The following is a 21,340-nucleotide window of genomic DNA, read 5'->3' as shown; positions in this document are numbered from 1 at the left end:
AAAAAAAAAGCATTCCCTCTGTTGAACGAATCCCTGCTGGCCTCCTTGCTCCGATTGCCCGTGGCAGGATGAATGAGTTAATATGTAGTCATTGTGTGAGCTGGATATACTCACACACGGTGCTCTGATATCCCACATCAATGGGCTATTGCAAGTTAATGACCAGCTCTGAGAAGGCCCATTTGCACGAAATATGGACAGTGTAAAAACGAGCTGGGAAAGCAGGTGCTGCCGCCATTGAGTGGCTCATAACCCGGCCATATGGTTGTGAAGAATCTCATTTGGCTGTGCACTCTCACAAAGGCCTGACTCTAAAGAAACCCAAAGCTATTCCTCCAAATGCAGCGAAGACTCCGGACCCTCTAATAACCATTTCTTCCCCTCGTTCCTTTTTCCTCTCGTTGCATCGATGAACAGTGTATGAATTTGCATAATCATCTATAGGTAAATGATAGCTACTCTGCTTCAGTCTTCATTTGAATAGAAATGATAAAACTTTTGTGGTATAAAAGGAAATCAGTGAAGTGATAACAAATAGCCTAGATGGCATCTATCTCCATCTTTATGCTGCATTATTTCCTGCTCTCAAGCCACAACATGGATAAGTGAGAAAGTGACAGCCACCCGCAGTCTAACATCCAAAGAAGTTTGGGAACAACATGTTTTTTTTTTATTTCTGGGAACTGTTCGGAGTCAAAGGAGCATAAGACAATAATTAACTGGTCAAAAAGCCAAGTACCAACACAAAAAATAAAAGTGAACATACACACCAACTGACTGATTTGCATGAAAATAAATGAGAACAAATAATTTCAGCAATAAATAATGACATAAAAAAACAACATATTGCCAGAAGAAAATGTCATATAAACGAGACATGAAATTAGCTATACATTAACATTAAAAAAAATCAAATGCAAAATGACGAGTTGAGCAGACAAGGTGTTGACGTCACAGTTTAAAAAAAAGAAAAGAAAAAGAAAAACAGAAAAACACCTGTAAGTCAGTAAGGTGCTAGCAATAGATCTCCAAATCCATCATAATCTGTCTTTATTCTGTATTGTTCTGTTTTTTAAATTTCCAATAAAAAAATAAATGACATGATGAAAGTAATTGCAGAAGAAGGAGGAGTCCCTAATACAAGATCTGAGGGAGGTGTTTTCTATTTGACAGATTCCGATGGTCAAATATTCATGCGACTGAAGAGAAACACCATCCAGAGAGACTAGACTTCTAATCTAACAACATTTGCTCCCTGCCTAAACAAATGTTCCTGTGCACATCATTTCTTATCTCCAGGCGATCCCGGCAAAAGAATCAGAACGATTTTTTTTGTCATGTTGCTACAGCAGAAAAATCAAATCAAATTTTCTGTCTGTACAAGAGAGAGGATAGTAAATAAAAAAAAAACCTCAACAGAAAGTCGAATTTTCTGTACAATATTGACCTGCAAAGCACAACGGCTAGATGTAATAAAATATGTAAACATACTTTCTGTTTTTGACACAGTCATCTGTGACAACAGATAGAATCACACTTGTTCACACTGGAGTAAGTCTTTCGCCTGGATTTTTTTCTCAGTTTTTTTTCAAAGGTTGTGACAATTACATCTTTGCCAGACACAAATTATGATAATGCATTTTTGCCACGGCATTTCAGGTAATGTAAAGAAAACTGAACATAAAATAAAACAGAAACATGGAATGAAGAGAAAGAAAGAAAAATGCTATCAGAGATTTAAAATTCAGAGAAATAACAATGCATTGTACATTTTGCCTGGTGGATCCAGTCTTGCACACTTGAACACAATCTAGAATTTGGATGCCATGCATAGCAGTCCAATCCTTAACTGAGACGTGAGGGAGGGAGAGAAGAATATTGAGATACATTACTGTATCACATCCTGCTGAGCACTGACTAGTCATCCCTGACTGGCCCTCATCCTTCCAAAGAACAAACCTAAATTCAATAAATAAATTACTAAATGAATAAAGAAATTAAAAAACTAAAGAAAAGATAGAAATAAGAAAGACAGCTTTAAGTACACGTATACTTTACCTCATATCGCATCCATGAAAGCTACATTTAATGAAACCACGAAATCAGGTTTTGACTTCCAACTTTCCCGACAATCATTGTTTCTTGAGGTCCCTCACTTACACAGATGCCAGCACCACGTCACATACACCTCACATGCATGCTCAGAATGGCTGAAATGACAGTGATCGTATTTTACAGGGTTACAATGGACAAGGTCATTAGAACACACCTCGACAGTCACTTGGGGTCGTGTGGGTGTTAGAGTGATGTTATTCACACTGTCTCCAGCAGGGACTCCTTAAAAATGTCCACGCTGAGTCCTGATGAAGTTACTACATTGTCTCTCTGTAATGCTTACAATAGTAAGTGTGCTTCCATAAGCCAAAGTTCTTTTGTAAATGTTTCAGCGACTCAATAAGTCTTGAGTTCTCAAGAGATTTTATTCTTTTTAAATCACAGTTGCCAATATGGTACTGTCAAAATGTTTATACTTTGTTCCAAACAGTTTATTTTTTATGTGTTGGGAAATGACTTGATTTCTATACATAATATTCCTTGTCCTTGTCTTTCGGTCTCTTGCTACTGGCGCTGCCTTTGGCACTGCCGCTGGGCGTTTTATCCTTCACCACAGCGCCATTGGTTTGCGCTGAGTTGCTGATGTAGTTGCGTGTTTCGTCCACCTGGTAGGAACCCTCGTCCCTGTTCCTGTACTTGTACATGGCGTAGAGGAGAATAAGGATGCAGAGGGCGGCAGCTGATACAATGCCCACCACCATGCCCGTGGTACTGCTGGATTCCCGGATCACCTCTGAGGCCCCTGGGGGCACCCGCCGTACCACGCCGGGCACTGTGGGCAAGGCGGCAGGCACCGTGCGCAGCATGGGCGAAGTGATGAAGGGGCCCCGTGGCTTGGTGCCGTCCAGATCGAGGGACGTGGGCAGGGGCAGCAGGACTATGTCCGGCTGTGGGGGTTTTACCTCGCGGTTGTTCATTTTCCCGGCGGGCAGCTTGGGTGGCGTGTCTGAGGGGACCGCCACCGGCGGTGTGCCCCGGAGGTCGGGCAGAGGCGAGGTGGGTGTAGTCCTACCTGCCTCAGAGGCTTTGCTAGGCCTCAAGTCCTTGGCCTCCCACTTGGGTGCGAGGGCTTTGTAGCCGCCTTCATAGGCCGATGTGGTCAAGATCTTATCTGTTACCAGGGAGAAGGTGGTGTAAAAATCTTCATCGTCAGTCGGGGGCAGGCTAGAGTCGAAAGCTTCGCCAGAGCCAAACCCCGAAATCACCATGCCATCATCATCATCATCATCATCATCACCATCATCACCACCATCACCATCATCACAATCATCGCTGCCTCGGTCCGACAAGCAAGGTACCCCCGCCTCAGTGGCCATGGCCAAGGATTCTTTGGTGGTCTCAATAATGGTGAGGACAGGGCGGAGGGTTGGGGGGAGGGGGATGAAGGGAGAACGGGTGGATACAGAAGGGATGTCTATGGGGTCCTCGACTAGCACGGGGATGACTAGCTCCCCTCCTGCAAAGTGAAACAGAAAGAGACAGCAGTCAGAGGGCAGAACAGCTTCCATCAGCAGAACAAGAAGCAAACACCAAAAGAATCGGTAAACAAAGAATGTAAAAAGCAAAGCTCAACAAAGGGAAACAAACTGAAGATAAACCAAGAAAGAAAGAACAGAAAATACTGCACCAGTGCAAAAACAATGAAACTGAGAACCAAACAAGACCCAAACTGAAAGAAAACAACAGCCATAAATCAAGTATACATTGCATCAAAAGGCTTTGAGGGATGCACAAGGGTGAGCCACGTTACACTGCCACCTCATGTTCACTCCTACGGATCCTACATGTTCTCAGGAGCTAGATTTATGTAAACAGCAGTAGTCACGGTTAACATATGTTCTATGTGCTGCATGTACATTTATCATGATTGCATATAAACTTGTGGCTCCGTATCTACTTCTAACCAGTATTTCTGCATTTATCGCCACAGAAACGACTAGATCAGGCTTTTAAGAGGCACATCTCATTTTTCTTCGTGTGAATATTTTTCAGTCCATTCAAAAACTATAAGCACCCATCGATGCCCTTTGTGGATAAAAAGCAGCAGAGGCTATTAGCATTTGTTTGCAATTCAAGTGCAAGATTGTGGGCCTGAAAGCAAGTTAACTAAGTCTGAAATGAGAAACTATTTGTAAGGTGTTTCATACACTGTAGCCGCTCAGAGAGGAGCTTTTTAACCCTGCTGACCTACACGGCTGAACAAATACTAACAGCTCCTGCATCACAGAGCTGAAAAATGACATAAAACAAATAAAGGAAGGCTATTTCTTTTTAAATTGGAAGTGCTCCGGAGTCCAAAAAACATTATCTTGTGCCTCTTAAAAACCTGATTCAGGTTTACAACTGCCTCCGAAAGAAAACGCTATCAGCAAAAGTCACCACTCAACTGCTGACATGATTGAGTGAGCATAGTGGGCTCCCCTACTTGCCCTAGCCTCTTGCCTTTTGACCCCTACAGTTACCACAGTGGCACAAAGTCACCGGGCAGTTCACCGACACCTGAATGTTTCCTCATTGTACCAGAATCCAGCTTGTAACAGCCTGTGTTCTCCATTTGGAAATTACTTCATTATTCAGCTTGTAAGACTAAAGGGACAGAACCACACTTCCAGTACCCCCCACTATTTCTAATTAATCAATTTCACTTTACTGGTTAAGTGGTTCGACTACTACAAAGAGTTTGAAACATTCAGATGTCCATTGAAGCTGCTTATCCTCTTGCCAAAGTGGCTTGTTTGTACATAGCAAAGGCTCACAAACAGGGCACTATAAAGAGATGCAAACCTTTTGGAACAATAAAGAAAAAAAAAGAAAAAAGAAAAAACACAACAGAAACGAAGGAAACCGAAAACCAGAAATAATAAGAATTAAGGCATTGCAAAAAGAGTTCAGAGTTAGAGCAAACATTGTAAGAAACATTCACAAAGTAAAGCCACAGATAGAGTTATCCAGAAAAAGGATTAGTAAGTAGGAAAACAGGTAAAAATAATAATAAAAAAAGCTCGGAAAATCATAAAAGCCTACAAAAGAAAGAACAGTTTTCAAAGGAAGAAAGCATACCATCAGTTTTGTCAACTTACATCAACAAATTGCCCGCATGATTTTGGCAGGAAGAAAAAAAATTTACAAAAGAAAGTTGTGTAAGAATGCCTTTGGACAAGTTAGGTTAGTTTCTTTGTAACAGTTTCTGATTACGTAGTATATATTTCTCTTTTTTAGACAGGATGGCACAGGGAGGCAACAACACATACATCCACACATCATGACATGAAAAATAATCTTCACCATTCTGTTCAGGATATCTTTTTAGTATTTTTTTGTTCTTTTGATAATCATTTGTATAAAAAAGAAAACGGTATATCTATAATTCTGATTGATAAGTCTCTCCATAAATATCTACAGCCTGATTGGATGACTCCTTTTCTTTTTTTTTTCTTTTTTAAATATTTTCTTTAGCTTGTTCATCAGGTATGAACAAATGGATGACTGTACATATCTTAGAATCTCTACGTAAAGGGTTCGGGAGGAGGGAGTGTGAGACGGGGGTGGGACCTATGAACATACTAGGAAGGAAATGACATAGATGGGGGTGAACGTGTACATCAGTTGCCATGTCCATGTAAAGGCGGCACGAAGCGGTCGGGCGGCATTAGAGCTTTTGGCTGTAAGGAAGGGATGGGGATATACAAACAATGAGCATATACATGCCCATCTACAAAAGAGAACAGCACTCTCAACACTGACAGTTTTACAAACCCTAAGCTGCAACTTCTTTTGCCATGCACAAAAAATTAACAGACTCATTCATTGATTAAATCCAAATTTCAATTAAGAGAGATAGCTACTCAGTGACAGGTGAATATTAGAGATCAGCATAGAAACAGTTTGGAACAGCTTTCACAGATAAAGGGTTTTTACTTTGGAGGTGGCTTCTCTTTTTTCTCTATGAAAGCATTCTTTGAATTTTAAAATCCCAATGCAGCTGCTTGGTTTTGTCACCCAATCTTGAAAAGGCCTTCTGTTGCTTATAAAATAGCCATTAATTCATAGAGAAAAGAGGAAGCTTCATTCTAATTAGGGGGGGAAAATTCATTAAAACATTGGCAATTCTTAGCAAATTAGCAAGTTAAAAATTTGAACATTTTTCAGAAAAGAAACAGAGAGTCACATATATGTGTGCTGACATATATGTTAAAAAAAGACAAAAATGATAGTAATAATAATAAAACAGACTAGCAAGCAAGAAAGAAAGGCATCAAATTTCTCACACTATCAAAGATGAACAACCAGAAAGCACACACTGAGGCAGACAAAGAGAGGGGGGACAGTTTATAGGCAAAGTGTCACCACCTTCGTTTAACTAATAATAAACACTTTATTATTAGTTACTTCAATACATTTCTCTTGTTAGTATTTTTAAAACACAGGACAGGGCGTGCAATCTGGATGTACGTCAGAGAAAGAGGCAAAATCAGACACGTTTTATTGTTTTCTTTGGATTTTTAGTTCCACTATAAGAAGTTGGGTTAATGCATGCTTAAGTAAGTTGCATTTAGGGAGAGTAATATACAATAACAATACAGCAAGCCAGGGAGGTGAAGGGGGGAAAGGCCTTAAGAAGGGGTCAGAGGTCAGTAAAGGTCACTGCCATCAAGGGCTGTGGGATATTTTCTCAAGCAAATAAAACCATTCATTAGCAGTTATCAGGGGGAGAAGGTGCATCATGGGTGATATATAACCAGCATTATGTGGCATTTAGACCCACCACAGTCACTAATTAATCAAGAGGGGGGAGCAGAGAGGTAATTAATGAGCTACTTTTGGAAAAAACTATTATCAAATGTTTAGATGCTTTGGGTTATGGGCATAACCCACAGCCTTCGTTTGACAGATAAACATCTGGAGTTCCACAAGAGGGCGCAGGGTGGCGAGTTTATTCATGCCTCTGGTGAATTGGAGGAGATGTGCACATTTGTCTTCACATATCAGGTTTTGGTTCCTCCTCTGCAGGCAGCGGTGGTTTACAGAAGCCTCATTCATTTAGCAAAAACCGGGTCTGTGAGCTAAGCAATACTGAGTAAATATGGCATCTGTCGCACTGTATGGACGGTGAATTATCAACAGTGACAATTTGAATGTGAGTTTCCTCACTAGTGGACTGTGCTCCGGAGAATGTCTGACATGATACAGAGTGGCTCTGTAAGGCGTTACAGTGATCTTCTCCTCCACTAACAGCGACTGCTCGCGTTGCATGACAATATTCCAGTAATAGAATCAAAATGCTTGCCCTGTTAAATAAACAGTGGCAGCACGGAGCGAGTGATTTCATCCAAGGCTTTATTTGCCCGACTCTGCTCTTGTCGTCGCGGCCTTGCCTCCATCCTTGGCTAACAGCTAACAGCGACTGTTAGCTTTGCGCTATATCAACAAACCACTTGGATGGGAGGGGGATCGCTGCAGTTAAGGGGGTCTTCAGTAAAGTCAGTGCAGAGGACCTTGATGTTTTGGTAAACACTTTAATCCTGTGTAAGCTCTTGCACAAGCGTTGCATTTCTGAAGCAGGCAAACACGGCGGTTTCTAATGGGTTTGCTCAACCAGATTGCATTTGTTTTCCGAACTTGTAAAGATGGATGGGGATTTTATTCTAAGCCCCTGCCTCACTGGCAAATAATTCTCCACTCTGCTAAACCTACAGCCAGTTACTGTTTTCTTTCTCTTTAGGCAAAAAAAAGGAGTCAGGGCTTCTGATTACCAAGTGCTTCTTCTGGCTAGCCTTTGCATCAATGAGAAAAACTCATCTGCAAAAATGGAAAACATGAAACAAACTTAATTTTAAAGCTCTTCCTCTTTTCATTCCTCCATGTAATAAAGACACAATCTGCCGCACGCCTCTGTGGGCTTTTGAAGAGGAATTAAAGTAAATATAGTTACTACTAAATGACTGATTGACTACCTCAGCAGCTTGAAGGCTGCAGATGCAGAACTCTTAGCGCTGCACTTTCTCTTCACTTCCCTCCGCTCCCTCTCTTCTCTCCCAGGTCTGATCCCCGTGTCCATCCAACGTTTGCTGAGGCTTCTGAATGGAGATGAATCCTGACGGTGTGTCGAGGATTTGATGATGCTACGCCATAAAAGCGGAAAGCACCAGCACCAACCATGGATGAACTGAGTCAATGGGATTTCGACGCTGCAAATTGTGGGTGAGTCAGTGGTTTGGGGGCCCTGAAATCCCATTGTGGAGCGTGCATTGTGCCCAGAGACCTGCTGTAGCAGATTCATTCACCTCTACCTACTACAGGTAGGGAACTGATTACCAGAGAGGCAGCAACACACAGATTCTGAGTGCAGACACACTTACAGGGACATACTAGGGATTATATTGGTGTGCTGTGCAATGGCTGAGCTTTCTGGAAATATGTACCTTAAAAGCACTTTAGCCTGCCGTTAAATTATCTTATCTTGCCTGTGCACACCCCTGCAGAGGGAGGCCTAATTTCTCACTGATGGACGTTCATTTCCATCCATAAAAGTTGCACGATATTCTGTTTACACCCCCAGCAAGTGGAGAAATCCTCCCTGTAAGGATGCACAAACCACCTCTGGCTGCCTGAGGAAGAACTCACTCCTGGTGAAGCCACTGCGCATGGCAGATAGCTCTTAATCCGTCATCATGTGGCTGGCCGCAGTCTGGTATATTAAATCGGCATCTCCAGCAGGCGTGGCGACTCGCCCCTGTCAGCTGGTCGATTTGCTGTACAGCCATTAGGGTGCACCTCTGCACTCGGTGGACATGTGTCAGCTGGATAACCTTTAAACTGATCTGAGGCCTGTGTTGAAGTGACAGCCAGCCCGATGGGGCTTGACGGAAGCCTTAGCCGACGCCACAAGAAAATTCAGTGATCCATCCCTATCATACTTCATTCTGCACCTTACACTTGGGTCTTCATAAACGGCGATGAAGAAATCACACAACGTTACATCCCTGCTTCGAGTCTATCATTAATTTGAGGCACAGACCCAAGACCTTATCTACCCAAAGCCAATGAGATGAGGAGACATCTATAAATACTGTATGTTGCATCTGTTTGATCTGTGCGCCACTTGTTCAAAGGCTGAGGGTAATGGTGCATTTAGCAGGACCATTTATGGCCTGTTTATGAAAACTGTTTTTACGATGTATTTGACTGTCACATAAAATGCAACAGTTAGCTTGTACCAGAGATTTGCAGGGGGGACTGTGCTTTCTAGGAAAATTATAGTGCTGGTTGTTGTTCAAGAAGACTGAAACAACCTACCTGTATGTTTATGCTCAGTAGCAGCGCAGGAGCTAGTTTGGCATTCTTATAGTGCAGCAAAAAGTAAAATATGGAGGGTGCTGGGTGACTCTTGGGTGCACAAAGCATATCATTTGCTTCAACAATCACAGCTCATCTTCCCCTAACCATAAACCTTTATTACAGAATATTTAGGCCATTTGGGGACAGTGTAACAAACTGTAAACCCAACAATACAAACATATAGAAGATTAATATGGCAAATATAAAATCAACTTTCAGCTCATTTTTGGTCTCCACCGATTCTATAGGTAAGTATCTCCCTAGGAACAAGGCTGATGGGAAAAGTGGACAAAATAGTGAATGTGTGGCACATTAAACCAATTACCAATAAGCTAAAGGATGTTAAAACATGGAACTGCAGAGTGATACTCCTCTCTGGATTCTGGCTTATACTATCAGCAGGTCTTTTTGTATAGCACTTAAACCCTATTTGCATGGGAATAGCGTTACCTGGGGACCTGTAGTAATTAGTAATAACTGCCGAGGTCATCTGTGATCTTAATCCCTTGTAAATCTGCCATGTCTGTAATTTTTAAAGTACAAAATGCCACTGCACGCTTCCTTCTACATTTCACCAAGGTCTTGTGATAACATTAGCTGTGTATAATTTGCTTTAGCATCATTTTTCAGTTTCTAATCTTCTTTTATCTGCATCTTTCCTGTTAGAGAATTATGGAGGCTGCACTGGCAATTGTAAATGGAAGTTCAGAGCATATTGGAGGCAAACTCAGGAGTCTCATGTCGCAATTCACAGAAAGTTCAAATCCATCAGAAGAGCAAAAATCACTAAAAATCATTAGATGACATAGTGGTATGTGGGAAAGAACATTTTGCTGTCTTTCAGCTACAGTTGGTATCATATCTGCAGATAATGTCAGTGAATTTGAGTATAACCCAGACTTCACTTATTCAAATACAGCGCTATTATAAAAAAATACAAATTGGAGAAGTTTTCAATTAAGTATCTAAACTGGAAACACAGATGTGGCAGATTAGAAAATGTTGAGTAATTTTCCCACTTCTTGTTTGCACATTTAACAAGTATTACAGGTATTTCGTACACTATACTATTGGCTTTAAAGTGGATCCACATCACCGCTGTAGGTTTTTCTCACAGCAGACACTCTACCATGATATAGCAGCTTAAAAAAAAGAAGTGTAACTAATAACAATAATGACGGCTCTGTTCCAAATGAGTTTCCAGATTATGAAAACTGTCTGCCTGATATGGCTTTCGGGCACCACTAACAGTAAATGAAGCAAAGACATCATTAATGTTATTAGTCACACCTGGGCTTTTCCAGCTTCGAAAATATAAAACGTCTGATGTGACAAAGACCTTTTTTTCTTCGGGTTAGTCCCATTAAAAAGCAGACTTTTTTTATTGTGCTCGTTATTAATCAGAATTATTCTCACCAGGTCTAGCTCACCGGCGTTAATGTTTTAAAGGATTTTAGCAACTTGTACGTACCGTATGGACAACTCAAACATTCTGGTTTGCACTTGTGGATTAATGAAAAATATTTGCATCAATTACTACAATCTAATTACATATTAATCATAAAATTGCTCTGATTACACGGTAATGACGAGCTGCAATGCTGTTAATCACTGTGAAATTACATCATAAATTGAGTTGGTATTTGCTTTTTCTGCTGCATATCTTATTTTTCGCCATTGATTTCCACGTAGTAAGTGCATATAGTTGTTTTTTTTAAAGATGTAAACGTGTGCAGGCTGATGCTCGGAGGACTGTCAGGGATCTCGCTTGCACACTCCTTTATTTGCTCTCTTGTGGAACTCTCATGGGATAAAGGAGGGGGAAAGGTAACAGTCTTTATTAAACACACACATAGACAACACAACCACGAGACGACCAGCAGACAAGACAGGCTGTTTTGGCAGACACTGACAGAGACAGCAGGCACAAGCATCCAACAGGAGACGCCTCCGAGGATGGAGGAGCTGCTGCGGGGAACAGCGGCGGTGCAGCAGGCCCACCGCTGTAGCCCCCCGCTCACAAACATGTAGTAGAAGCCAGGTGAGGGGAGGGTTTGTTATATTAGCTTCAGACTTATGGGTGGAGAAGAAACGGCACATAAAATGGATGCCAATCATATCCATGCAGAAGCGAGGGGTAGTAGTGGGGGTTGTGGGGAGGAGAGGATAATTAGTTAGTCTATAGAGCTGCAGTACAGTCCAGTACAGTGTGCATGCCACAAATGCCTTCTACTTGGAGCAACAGATAGAATAGAAAAACAGATATACTTTGTGGCAATAAAAGTCTTTTTATGCCATCTGCATTCAAACAGACATGTATATGCAGAAAGGCTAAAAGAAAGAAGGTGGTTGAGTCGGGATGGAGGGGGAGGAATGGGGTCAGGTGGGTGGGAGGGTTTTAACGCTTGGAAGAAGAAGAAGAAGGAAGGGGAGGGGAGACAGGGAGTCATTCTTTCACACACAACTTTCTTGAGACAGAATGGGGTTGCCTGCACAAGGTCAAAAAAAGGATGATGGCAAGAAAAGATTTTGTTGCCGTTCATTTCCCTATGTTGTATCGAAAAATGTGGGGAGGAGGAGGAGGAGGTGGGGAGGATGTTTCTTTAGAAGCCATATGGCACGAAAAATTACATTAAAAAAAAAAAGATATATAAACACAAAACTTGATGAGGAGGAGAACTTTGAATTTTTCAACCACCAAAAGTTCATGCGGCACAAGATGAGGCAAAAAACGGGAGGAGCGGCTCTATCCTTGCTTGGAGGATGGACGACGGATGATGAGGAGGAGGACACCAAAGAAATTATAACAATAATAAGAATAAAAGAAATAAACAACAACCACAACAAAACAAGAAAATAAAAATTAAAAAAATCACCCCCCAAGTTAACCCACTCCCGGCCCACCAAATGTAAAAAACAAACAAACAAACAAAAAAAAGCTCAAATCTTAAGCGACCCAGCAGGTCCAAATCGATACAGAAGAGAGATGTTCATATGTGCATCACAGCAGAAAGAAACAAAATGCAACAGAAAAAAGAAAAACCAACGTCATGTCATGCAACTGTTCATACGACTGGAAGCGGGGCAAGGAATGAGGATATGAATTTCTGTGTCAACATGGTGAAATGTACAGTATGTATGAGTGTGTATATGTTGCCACTATATGAGGGGAGGGTACCATGTTGTCTGAGTAAAAACTTCTTACTCTACGCTTGGTTGCACTTCCACTTTTTGAGAATACTTGGGTTTGAGGTTTTAAAAAAATTAAACAAAACACATGAGCTGTAAAAAAAATTGCCCATTTAATTTCAATAATCAGCGACTTGCAGCAGATAACGCATCTAAATGCTGCATGAACGTACAGAGAAAATGACTTTTCTCTCCACATCAAAAAGCCATAAGCACAAGAACCTAAATGTGGTCATAATTTCAAGGAAACAAATGCTATTACAGTGTGATAAGGCTTCAAAGTAAATGAGTTCCTTGTGCAGATTGGAAAAAAAATGGCAAAATTATGGAGAGAGTATCTGCTAAAGTACACGGAAGGAACTCATTTCCGCGAGAAATAAGTAAACGCTTGATTTTTCTGTTATGTTCTCAAGCCGCCGATAACGAAAAGTGAAAGGGCAGCGCATTGTTTCAGCTTAGGCTTGTTATTAGCGGCGGGAAAAAGTGGACATATGCTTGGTGTTAAGCTGAGCCATGTTTAGCCAGATTAGCACGGCATCAATTAGTCTCCTATGATGGTATTTTGAAGGACAGTGAAGCAATCAAATTGCCGGAGCTGCTAATGATTTTCAGAGTGCCTAAGGGGAGCTGCTTCTTCTAATACTGAGTCAGTTTCAATACCAGCCTCCTGGTTTACTCCTTGTTATTAGGATGAGTGCCAGCTGCTCCTGGGCAGAAGCTTGACTGACAGCTGCTTATTCTAAAGTCGTCCAAACCCAAGTTGCCTCAAAATAACCACTCCTTTTAAAATCTGCAGCATTATTTCCATCTTTTTTCTTACTCCACTGAGTGAATATCACTTTGATCTAATCACAAAGTGATACATGTGTGTTTCTGTGTGTGTGTGTGTGTGTGTGTGTGTGTAAAAGGGAGGAGGGAAGAGAGACGATGCGCACAGAAATTCGAGGATATCTGTTCTCTATTAGAATGTTTCAGGTAAGGCAAGCCTCCGACGAAGGAAACAGAGGTACAAACAAGAGAAGAAGGAAAAGGGAGGAAGAGGCTCTGTTGCAGTTAGTCTGCTACATATCACAGTATCTAGGCTGAAAGCATCTTTGTTCTCGAAAGAATCTCAAAATGTATCCTCTGTCAAGAGAGACGGAAACACACGCACAGCAAGAGGAAATCAACCAAGTACAGGACAGATACATTTTGAAGCATCAGTGCGGGCGACATGGGGCTTGATACTAATTTCGTACTTTGTTGAGTAAAGTTTTGCTCTCGATCGAATGCTGAGAGAACAAAATTAGTATCAACGCTTCATCATGTCTGCAACCAGTGGCCCCATAGTTAAGTGTAACTTGTCCCAGAGATGGAAGCTTTAACAGGTCCTGTGTGCATTTACTTCTTCTTTTTTTACGGTTAAAACTGTGACTTCCTCCGGAGAGCATGTTAAAGCTGAATAAAGTTAATTCTTAATGCTTTCATCCATCTCCAAAGAGTTCTTTAAAAAACTTCTTTTTGATATACACTGAGAAACTCCTCTTGCTAATGTATATTTCTCACAGTGGCTACTTCATTTCTTTTTTTTTTTTTTTTTTTGGAAGTTACACTTGAAGCTCCCATGGGACATGATGCTAAGAGGAGAAGCCTCCTCGGTAGCAAATCAAAGAAAGATAAGGAGAAATAAGACCAGGTTCAGAGCAAGCACAACTCGACACACTCATCCCACCTGTGTGTCCGGAGTCGCACTCTTCCAGGTCCTCGTCGTCGCTGGAGCACTCGGCCGACGAAACAATGTCATCCGTGGTCTGTTAGGAAAGAGACACATTCACACACATACACATAACACACGCACACACACACAAGAACAAGCACAGGAAAATGTGGTTAGGCCCGCTGCAGCACAGTGAGTCCTCAACCCAGCCATTCCATTCAAGGATATCTCTGCACGCACAGGCCTCTCCGCCTGTCCTTCGGCTTCCATATATCACTTGGAGTCAATCATATTTCACAGTGTTTATCATTCTTCACTTTATGTGCTTTCCACCTCCGCAGATAATTGTTTTCCTTCACCCTCCGCACTCTGCCTCCGACTATTTATCGCCCCTCTCCTCCTCCATCGTCCACAATCAATGGACCCACCAAGCCCACACAGATCAACGGCGTCCCGGCCTCTGATTTGTGCTAAAGGGTGAGGAAGGCGGAGGGGGAAGGAGGGACGGGGCGGCAGACTCGGTAGCTACACCCGGACCGGCGATGGATTATCTGCACCCTCCAGTTCCCACAATTCTGATTTATCCTCCCCACCTCCCCTTCTCTTTTGGGTCGACCCATGGAGGACAGAGGGGGAGGTTGTATTTCAGCAGTGGTGCGCTGGGCAGCCGGCGTTTATTAGAATGAATCAGCGGGGCGATAAAATAAGCCCTGTCACCAAGCAGGGTTATGAAATCAGAGTGCTGATTGAGTTTTCCAGTCCTGGCCAAGGGTGTGGAGCACTAAATATCATTGGGTTTGACAGACTAATGAAAGCACCCCCATGCTTGTGCTGCCGCTTTTCAACCGGGCCAAGAGAGAGCCGTCCACCTCGAACCGTATGCCGATGTACTACATGCATGTTCAAGCAAACCACACGGGGAGAAAAGTTGATTTTTCAAAGTGTATTCCCAGCGTGCGCCATGATTACGCATGATGGGCCGTGTTATTTTCTGTAGCAGTACATTTGATAATGTGTTAATGCGTGTTTGCGCTGCTGTGCATAATGTACCACATTATGTACTATACTCCAGCATGACGAGGCCCCAAAAAAATAAGAAAAAAAATACTATGCAAGAGGGGAGGCTCTAAACTAAATTGCTGTAAAATATGGCCCCCTGGTAAACATGACATTATTTATTGAAGCCACATTACGGGTGTAAAAGTCTTGGTTATTGCTGAAAGAGGGTTATTGCTTGTTATTATGATAGCAGCAGATGTGGGAGGCAGGGACACAGAGAGAGAGAGAGATGAAAAACCCGAGCCACTTCAAAGTCTGTTCCAGCAATTTCAGCCCGAGACCATCTCACCATAACCCAGCATCAACTGAAAACACTGCCTTTCTCTTGTCCATTCATGCTGCATTTCTCTGCAGTTGACGCTGACAGCATCTCAGCATGGCAAATGTGTTCGCTGCTCTGGATGCATCGACTTCGCAGAGCCTTCTATTCCCATCTGTGTCTTCAAAATACCAAGCTTTATCTCAATAAATCACATTGAATTATTAGTACAGTAGCAAACGTTCTAATTTTGAAATAAAATCAATACTTAAACACATTAAGCACATGTATCCACAGCCTTGTTCCAGCACTTCGTTGTGAAAATGAGTCAAGCAAAATTGACTATGTTATTTTATTATTTTTCAGATGTCTATGTTCACCACCGAGGTGAGAAGGAAAAAGGGCTGCAGCACCGGATGTCAAATATTGAGCAGAGAACAGAGTGTGGAACATTTATGTAACAGACACTTACAGATGGGCGACAAATAAAAGGAAAAAACAGAATAAATGAGTGGAGAAATGCAACCGAAGCAAACACTTCTACTAAGATGCACAGCATGGTACAATTACCATCCAAATGGTGTAACTGAAAGGTCTATAAGGTCTAGCTGACTTCGAAGGAGGGTTCACTGTTGGTGCACGGATGGCAGGAGCTTCAGTCACAAAGACGCTCAACTGGTTTGAAAAGTTACATTCATGGAAAAGACAGCAGTAAAAAGGGATGTTATAGTAGAGTTGCAGAGAAGGTGATTGCACATCTGAGAGTTCAGTGGTGTCAAAATCAAAAAAGATAAGCTCAAATGAGTTATCCTTCCCCATATGCTCAACAAGTCGATGGTTCTGTTTTGCTGTGGGGGGCCTTTCTCTGGCATGTTTAGGGTCTTAAGGTCACTGCAAATCAATTATTCTAAGTGATTACCTTTACGCAGTGATGATATATTTCTATGCTGATGAGAGTGGTTTCTTTCAGGATGGTAACTCTCCCTATCCACAGGGCACAGGCGGTCAATGGAGGGTTTGATGAAAATTACATGAATCTTGGCTGTGGCCTTTGCAGTCACCAATGGGAGATTTTTATTTTTTTTTTTTTATCAGTGAGACATTGGGTTCAAGTCCAACTGAGCAACTATGGTAGTTCTTGGACTAAGATGCTGGACAGACCTCTCCACCATTATCATCAAAAGTGTAGGGGGTCAGAGAGTAATTAGAAATAGGCATTTTTGATATTCAAACATCCAGACTGGTGACAAATTACCATAACGTCAGGTTTCTGAACTCTATTGGAAGGATGAATACCAATCTTTCTATAGAAATGACCTAATTTAGTGTTTTGATGATAATGGTGGAGAGCTCTGTCCAACATCTTAGTTCAAGAACTACCATAGTTGGACTTGAACCCAATGTCTCATTGGTCAAAAATCTCCTATATGCGTTCAGATCTGGAAACTGCAAAGGCTACAGCAATAAGATTCATGTAATTTTCATCAAACCCTTCAGTGACCTCTTGTGCCCTATGGGTAGGGGGAATTATAATCCTGAAAGAAACCACTCCCACCAGCATCCACCGTTATCATCAAAACACTTAATTTGATAATATTTCTGAAGGTCCTTTAAGTTATCATGGGCTACTTTTGCTTACCATGATTTCCATGCTGTGCAGATCTAAGCATAAAGTTGTTATATATTAATTCAGAATCACTTCATTTACATATTTAAAAATTCACAAAAATAATCTGTAAAAAAAAAAAAAAAAAACTAAAATTGTGAGTGGACATTGACGACTCAACTGTGAACAACAGACTATTCGGCTGAACTGCAGGCAGTGTTTACACAGAGCAAAGAGGAGATAAGAGTGGGAACATATCAGTAATGGAAGTAGTAAAATATCTATAGTATGTAGAGTCTCTGCTTTTTTTCAGTACTGATAACACTTGTGGGAACCTCGAAAAATGTTGTACTTTTGTAAAATAAATCATCAAGTAAATTCAACTTTCATTTGTCTTTCTTTTTAAAATAAAGTAACTATATATGCCATTATAGTCATGTTCTACAGCTTAAATTACGTTATGCCTTGCCATGGTTGTGCTGTGTAACATGAGCTCACAGTGAGTAAAAATGTGATACGAGGGTAAACAGAGAGATAAGGCCAGCCAATGTTACAGATTCTGTGTCTAAAAAGAGCTTTACTAACATTAACCCGAGGACTGATATTGCTACGGCTAAATTAAGAAGGTGTCTGGCAGGCTAATCAATGTTCTAATGGTCAAATGGTGTGGCTTTTAGCCCCGAGGTGAGCCTCGTCACACATTTTCATAATCTGCACTCTCTTGACTTGCTGGCACACCGAGGCCAGAGCTGTGGACGACACTGCAGAGCTCCTGCAACGAAAAAATCATTAAGCACTTCATCTTTTAGTCCGTGCTCATTAAAAGAGGACAACCGGCTGCCTTGGCTCATATATTGTAAAAGTTGCATTTAAACGGCAGAAGGATGCACTCCAGTCAATGTATTCGCTTCCCGTTTGACTGAAAATCATCTCGAAACTCGGAGCAAGAGACCCTCTCTTCTAAGCGACTTTGATTGCACTCAGAGAAATTGAAGAGGGCTTTTGAAGTGTGATGTTTGACATTTGTAGACCCACTAGATGTGCGCCTGATTAATTTTCAGAAACATATGATGTATCTCGGGTCTGTCACAATGGTTCAGACTGAAGTGCTTCTCATGAAGGGCTTAGGGTGCCATTTTTCCGCATTTGGACTAATGCAGAACCAATGAAGTGACACACAGAGCTCACAGTTCTCTCTAAGTCGACCACGGACGTCGATAATAACATATGGCATGAGGCTAGATGCTGTAAAATGCAAAAGGAGCTTGTGAAGCGGAAAAAGGCATCGGCTTCATGTGTGTGCAGCGATGGGAGCCTACAGCGGGGTATAGCATAATGATGCGGTTGGCCAGTGGGGCTACAAAAACTGATTTCACAGCTGGGGAAATCCAATTCTCTGTCTAAATCTCCATAGCATAGAGTGGGATATATTTTGGCAGCAAAGTGTTTTCTCTTTTGGTGTAATTATTCTCAACAAACGTCCTCATCGTCATTTTTTAGGAGTCTGGGTGGTGGGATTTAGAGGCTGGTTTGTTTTGTGTGTGGGAAGCTTTAATATGCATGCGTGTGCCTTCGACTACTGTGTGAAGAAAGCGCATTACGCACGATGATTTCAGTACATAAAAAAGCAAAAGAAAAGCGCTATGTGCATCACGCCTGATTATCCTGATTACCCAGCCTTCAAGTGACGCTCAAATTCCTAACTCCACATGCAAACAGCACAGCCAAATCAATAGCCAGACTTCATTAAAACAGCATTTACCTCTGACCACTTCAGCACATCAACTAAAAGGATCACAGTGGCAATCGATAAAGATAGACAGCCTCCTTGGGAGACGGGTCTCAAAATACACAGCTTTGAGTTTCACAACTGATGGCACGGACACAAACAAAATGGAGAAGATGCTGGGCTCCCTCCGTCTCGACAACGGTTCTGTGGTGTTTAATCAGGAATTCTGGACTGACTACTGTGAATCAGCCGGCAGCAAGGCAGAGACCATTAACAGGCGATGCTGCAATTACCTCTGCGAGTGAATGGAGAGTGTGTTACACCACCAGTCAGGCCTGACCTCAGACTGAACAAAGAGGATGCAAGATTGATTAACAATAAACTTGAAGCTTGGCGAACCAACACTTCTTTTATGAAAAACTTTTCCAACACAGGAATAGAAAATCTATGTCTGCCCAGATATAAGACTCAAAGCTCAGCCAATAAATGTGAGACCTGAATAAAAGCACATGCCTCTGTTTTGTTGTTTTTGTTTTTTGCTGTGGAAGTGTGAATTTCATCCACATTTCTGGTTGTTTGCTGAAGCCCATATGAGGCTTCAAATGTTCTGTATGAGGAAATGTGTTTCAATACTGGACTGTCTCACAATTGCATCACAGTAATTGCATCACTGTACAACTAAACTGCATTTACCATTATGCTTTCAGGGATTTTTCTGCCGGATTTTTTCACAAATACGTACATCATACCTTTGCAATAAATCTCATTGCTTCACTGTCGTTTCTTTTCAGTCAACTAATTATATATAAGATAATGTAGAAGTTATCACCCAGGAAACTAAAAAATATGGAAAAAAGCTTCAAACACGTGGGGGGGCTGTTTTTGAACCCAAACCATGATCTTGTCCTAAACCTGAACAAACAGTGAGTCAAAACTAGAAGTAAATAATGAGTAAACAACAAAAATCCTCAGTTTTCCAGGCAAAAGTCTTGTTGCCTCCATTCTCCTTATGTGGACTTGGTGGCTGCTTCAAACTGGAAGCTTTTCCTACTATATCAAATGTGTTTCTTACAAAACGCAAATGCAGTTTATTTGCATAGGAATGCAATTTTTTGTGAGATGGGGTTGTTCAGTTGTATGCATCATGTAACGGAGCAGATGTGCTCCTATTTCGATCATCTCAGCCGTCGACACAGGCTGAGCGAATGTTTTTCTATGTGCAAGTGAAACACAACCTGAAGAGCACCTTTACATCTATTTTTCTACTTTGGTTTTATTTGCATAATTACAGTGATTGTGTACTGGGTTTTGAGCACCGCAAAACCCGGCTGACCTGCTCTCTTTGTCATATTGTGTCTGAATGCATCTGTGCAGACGCTGATTGAGGACTAACACTGCTGCTGCTGTGGAGACTCTGTGTTAACACAAATAAAATGGTACATTCCACAGTTTTGGTCCTTTTGGATTTAAATGACTGCTTTAGTTTGACAAAACGTCAACACAAAGAGGACATTTTGATCTAAAAAGACCTGTAGAAGATATTACAGAGTGACTCAGGCTACTGAGGCTTCATACCAGCCTGAACTGAGTAGTGGTGTGCGATATTACAAGATTTGGTATCGAGGGCCAGCATTGCCAATACCTATACTCCAGATTAACTTTTTCACTAGTCACACCAGTGAGACAGACATTGTCAGTTTGTCGCGCCCACCTGGTTACAGGTGAAACACCCCACCAGTTCAACATTTGCTTATCGACAGGCACTACATTTACCGATGTCCCTAAATGCCTCACCACGCAGAAAACAGCGCACATAAGCGCACTACGTCTTTTAAGAGTGAAGCGCGTTTTTAAATTTCAAATCCAAAAATACAATCATTTTTGTCTAGTGATTAGAAGCTAAAAATCATGATTGTGATTAATAAATATTTAGTTTTGTAGCCCAGCTACGGCGCTAGCCTTTGTAATTGGTTGACTGGTTCAGCATCTTCCTGCCTGCAGTCTGATCATTAGATGTGTCTCAGTTGGACGTCTCCCTCTCTGCCTCCTCTTTCCACAATTTTGCTTGAGGAATGTACAACAGCTAAGCAGCTCATTTTACACATCAGGCAGGAACAGACTGACAGAGACACTGAAGAAATTAAAGTTATACTTTCCACCACTATGATGTATGATGTAGCTGCTGAGCCTGATGGTTTGTTTGTCTGGTGAGCAAAGTGTGGCGCTCTGACAGGCAGTCAGGTCGACTTTTTAATGAAACCACAGCAATTCATGCATACAGGAGAGAAACTGAAACTAAAGTATCGATCTCATTACACTGGTATTGTTCAATATCAGTACCAACGCTGG

General features: G+C 41.7%; 1 protein-coding gene across 13 annotated transcripts in view; it reads right to left on the bottom strand.

Annotated features, from left to right (window-relative positions):
* Positions 1-647: 647 nt before the first annotated feature.
* Positions 648-21,340, bottom strand: part of LOC111582007 (neurexin-3b) — a 344,457-nt gene continuing 323,764 nt past the window's right edge. For 10 of the 13 annotated variants that reach the window (XM_055015653.1, XM_055015654.1, XM_055015646.1 and 7 more), the window contains 2 exons: positions 14,354-14,432; positions 648-3,571 (listed from right to left, as the gene is read on the bottom strand). In XM_055015653.1, coding sequence (XP_054871628.1) covers positions 2,580-3,571; positions 14,354-14,432 — 1,071 coding nt within the window. In that variant the 3' untranslated portion in view covers positions 648-2,579. Of the gene's footprint in view, positions 3,572-5,195; positions 5,778-14,353; positions 14,433-21,340 lie in introns of all 13 variants that reach the window. The other 3 variants (XR_008603364.1, XR_008603363.1, XM_055015655.1) reach the window with 2 other exon arrangements.

Source organism: Amphiprion ocellaris, chromosome 12, assembly GCF_022539595.1.
Source record: "Amphiprion ocellaris isolate individual 3 ecotype Okinawa chromosome 12, ASM2253959v1, whole genome shotgun sequence".
NCBI lineage: Eukaryota > Metazoa > Chordata > Actinopteri > Pomacentridae > Amphiprion > Amphiprion ocellaris.
The sequence above is the reverse complement of the archived record's forward strand: the minus strand, read 5'-3'. Positions and strand labels throughout refer to the sequence as shown.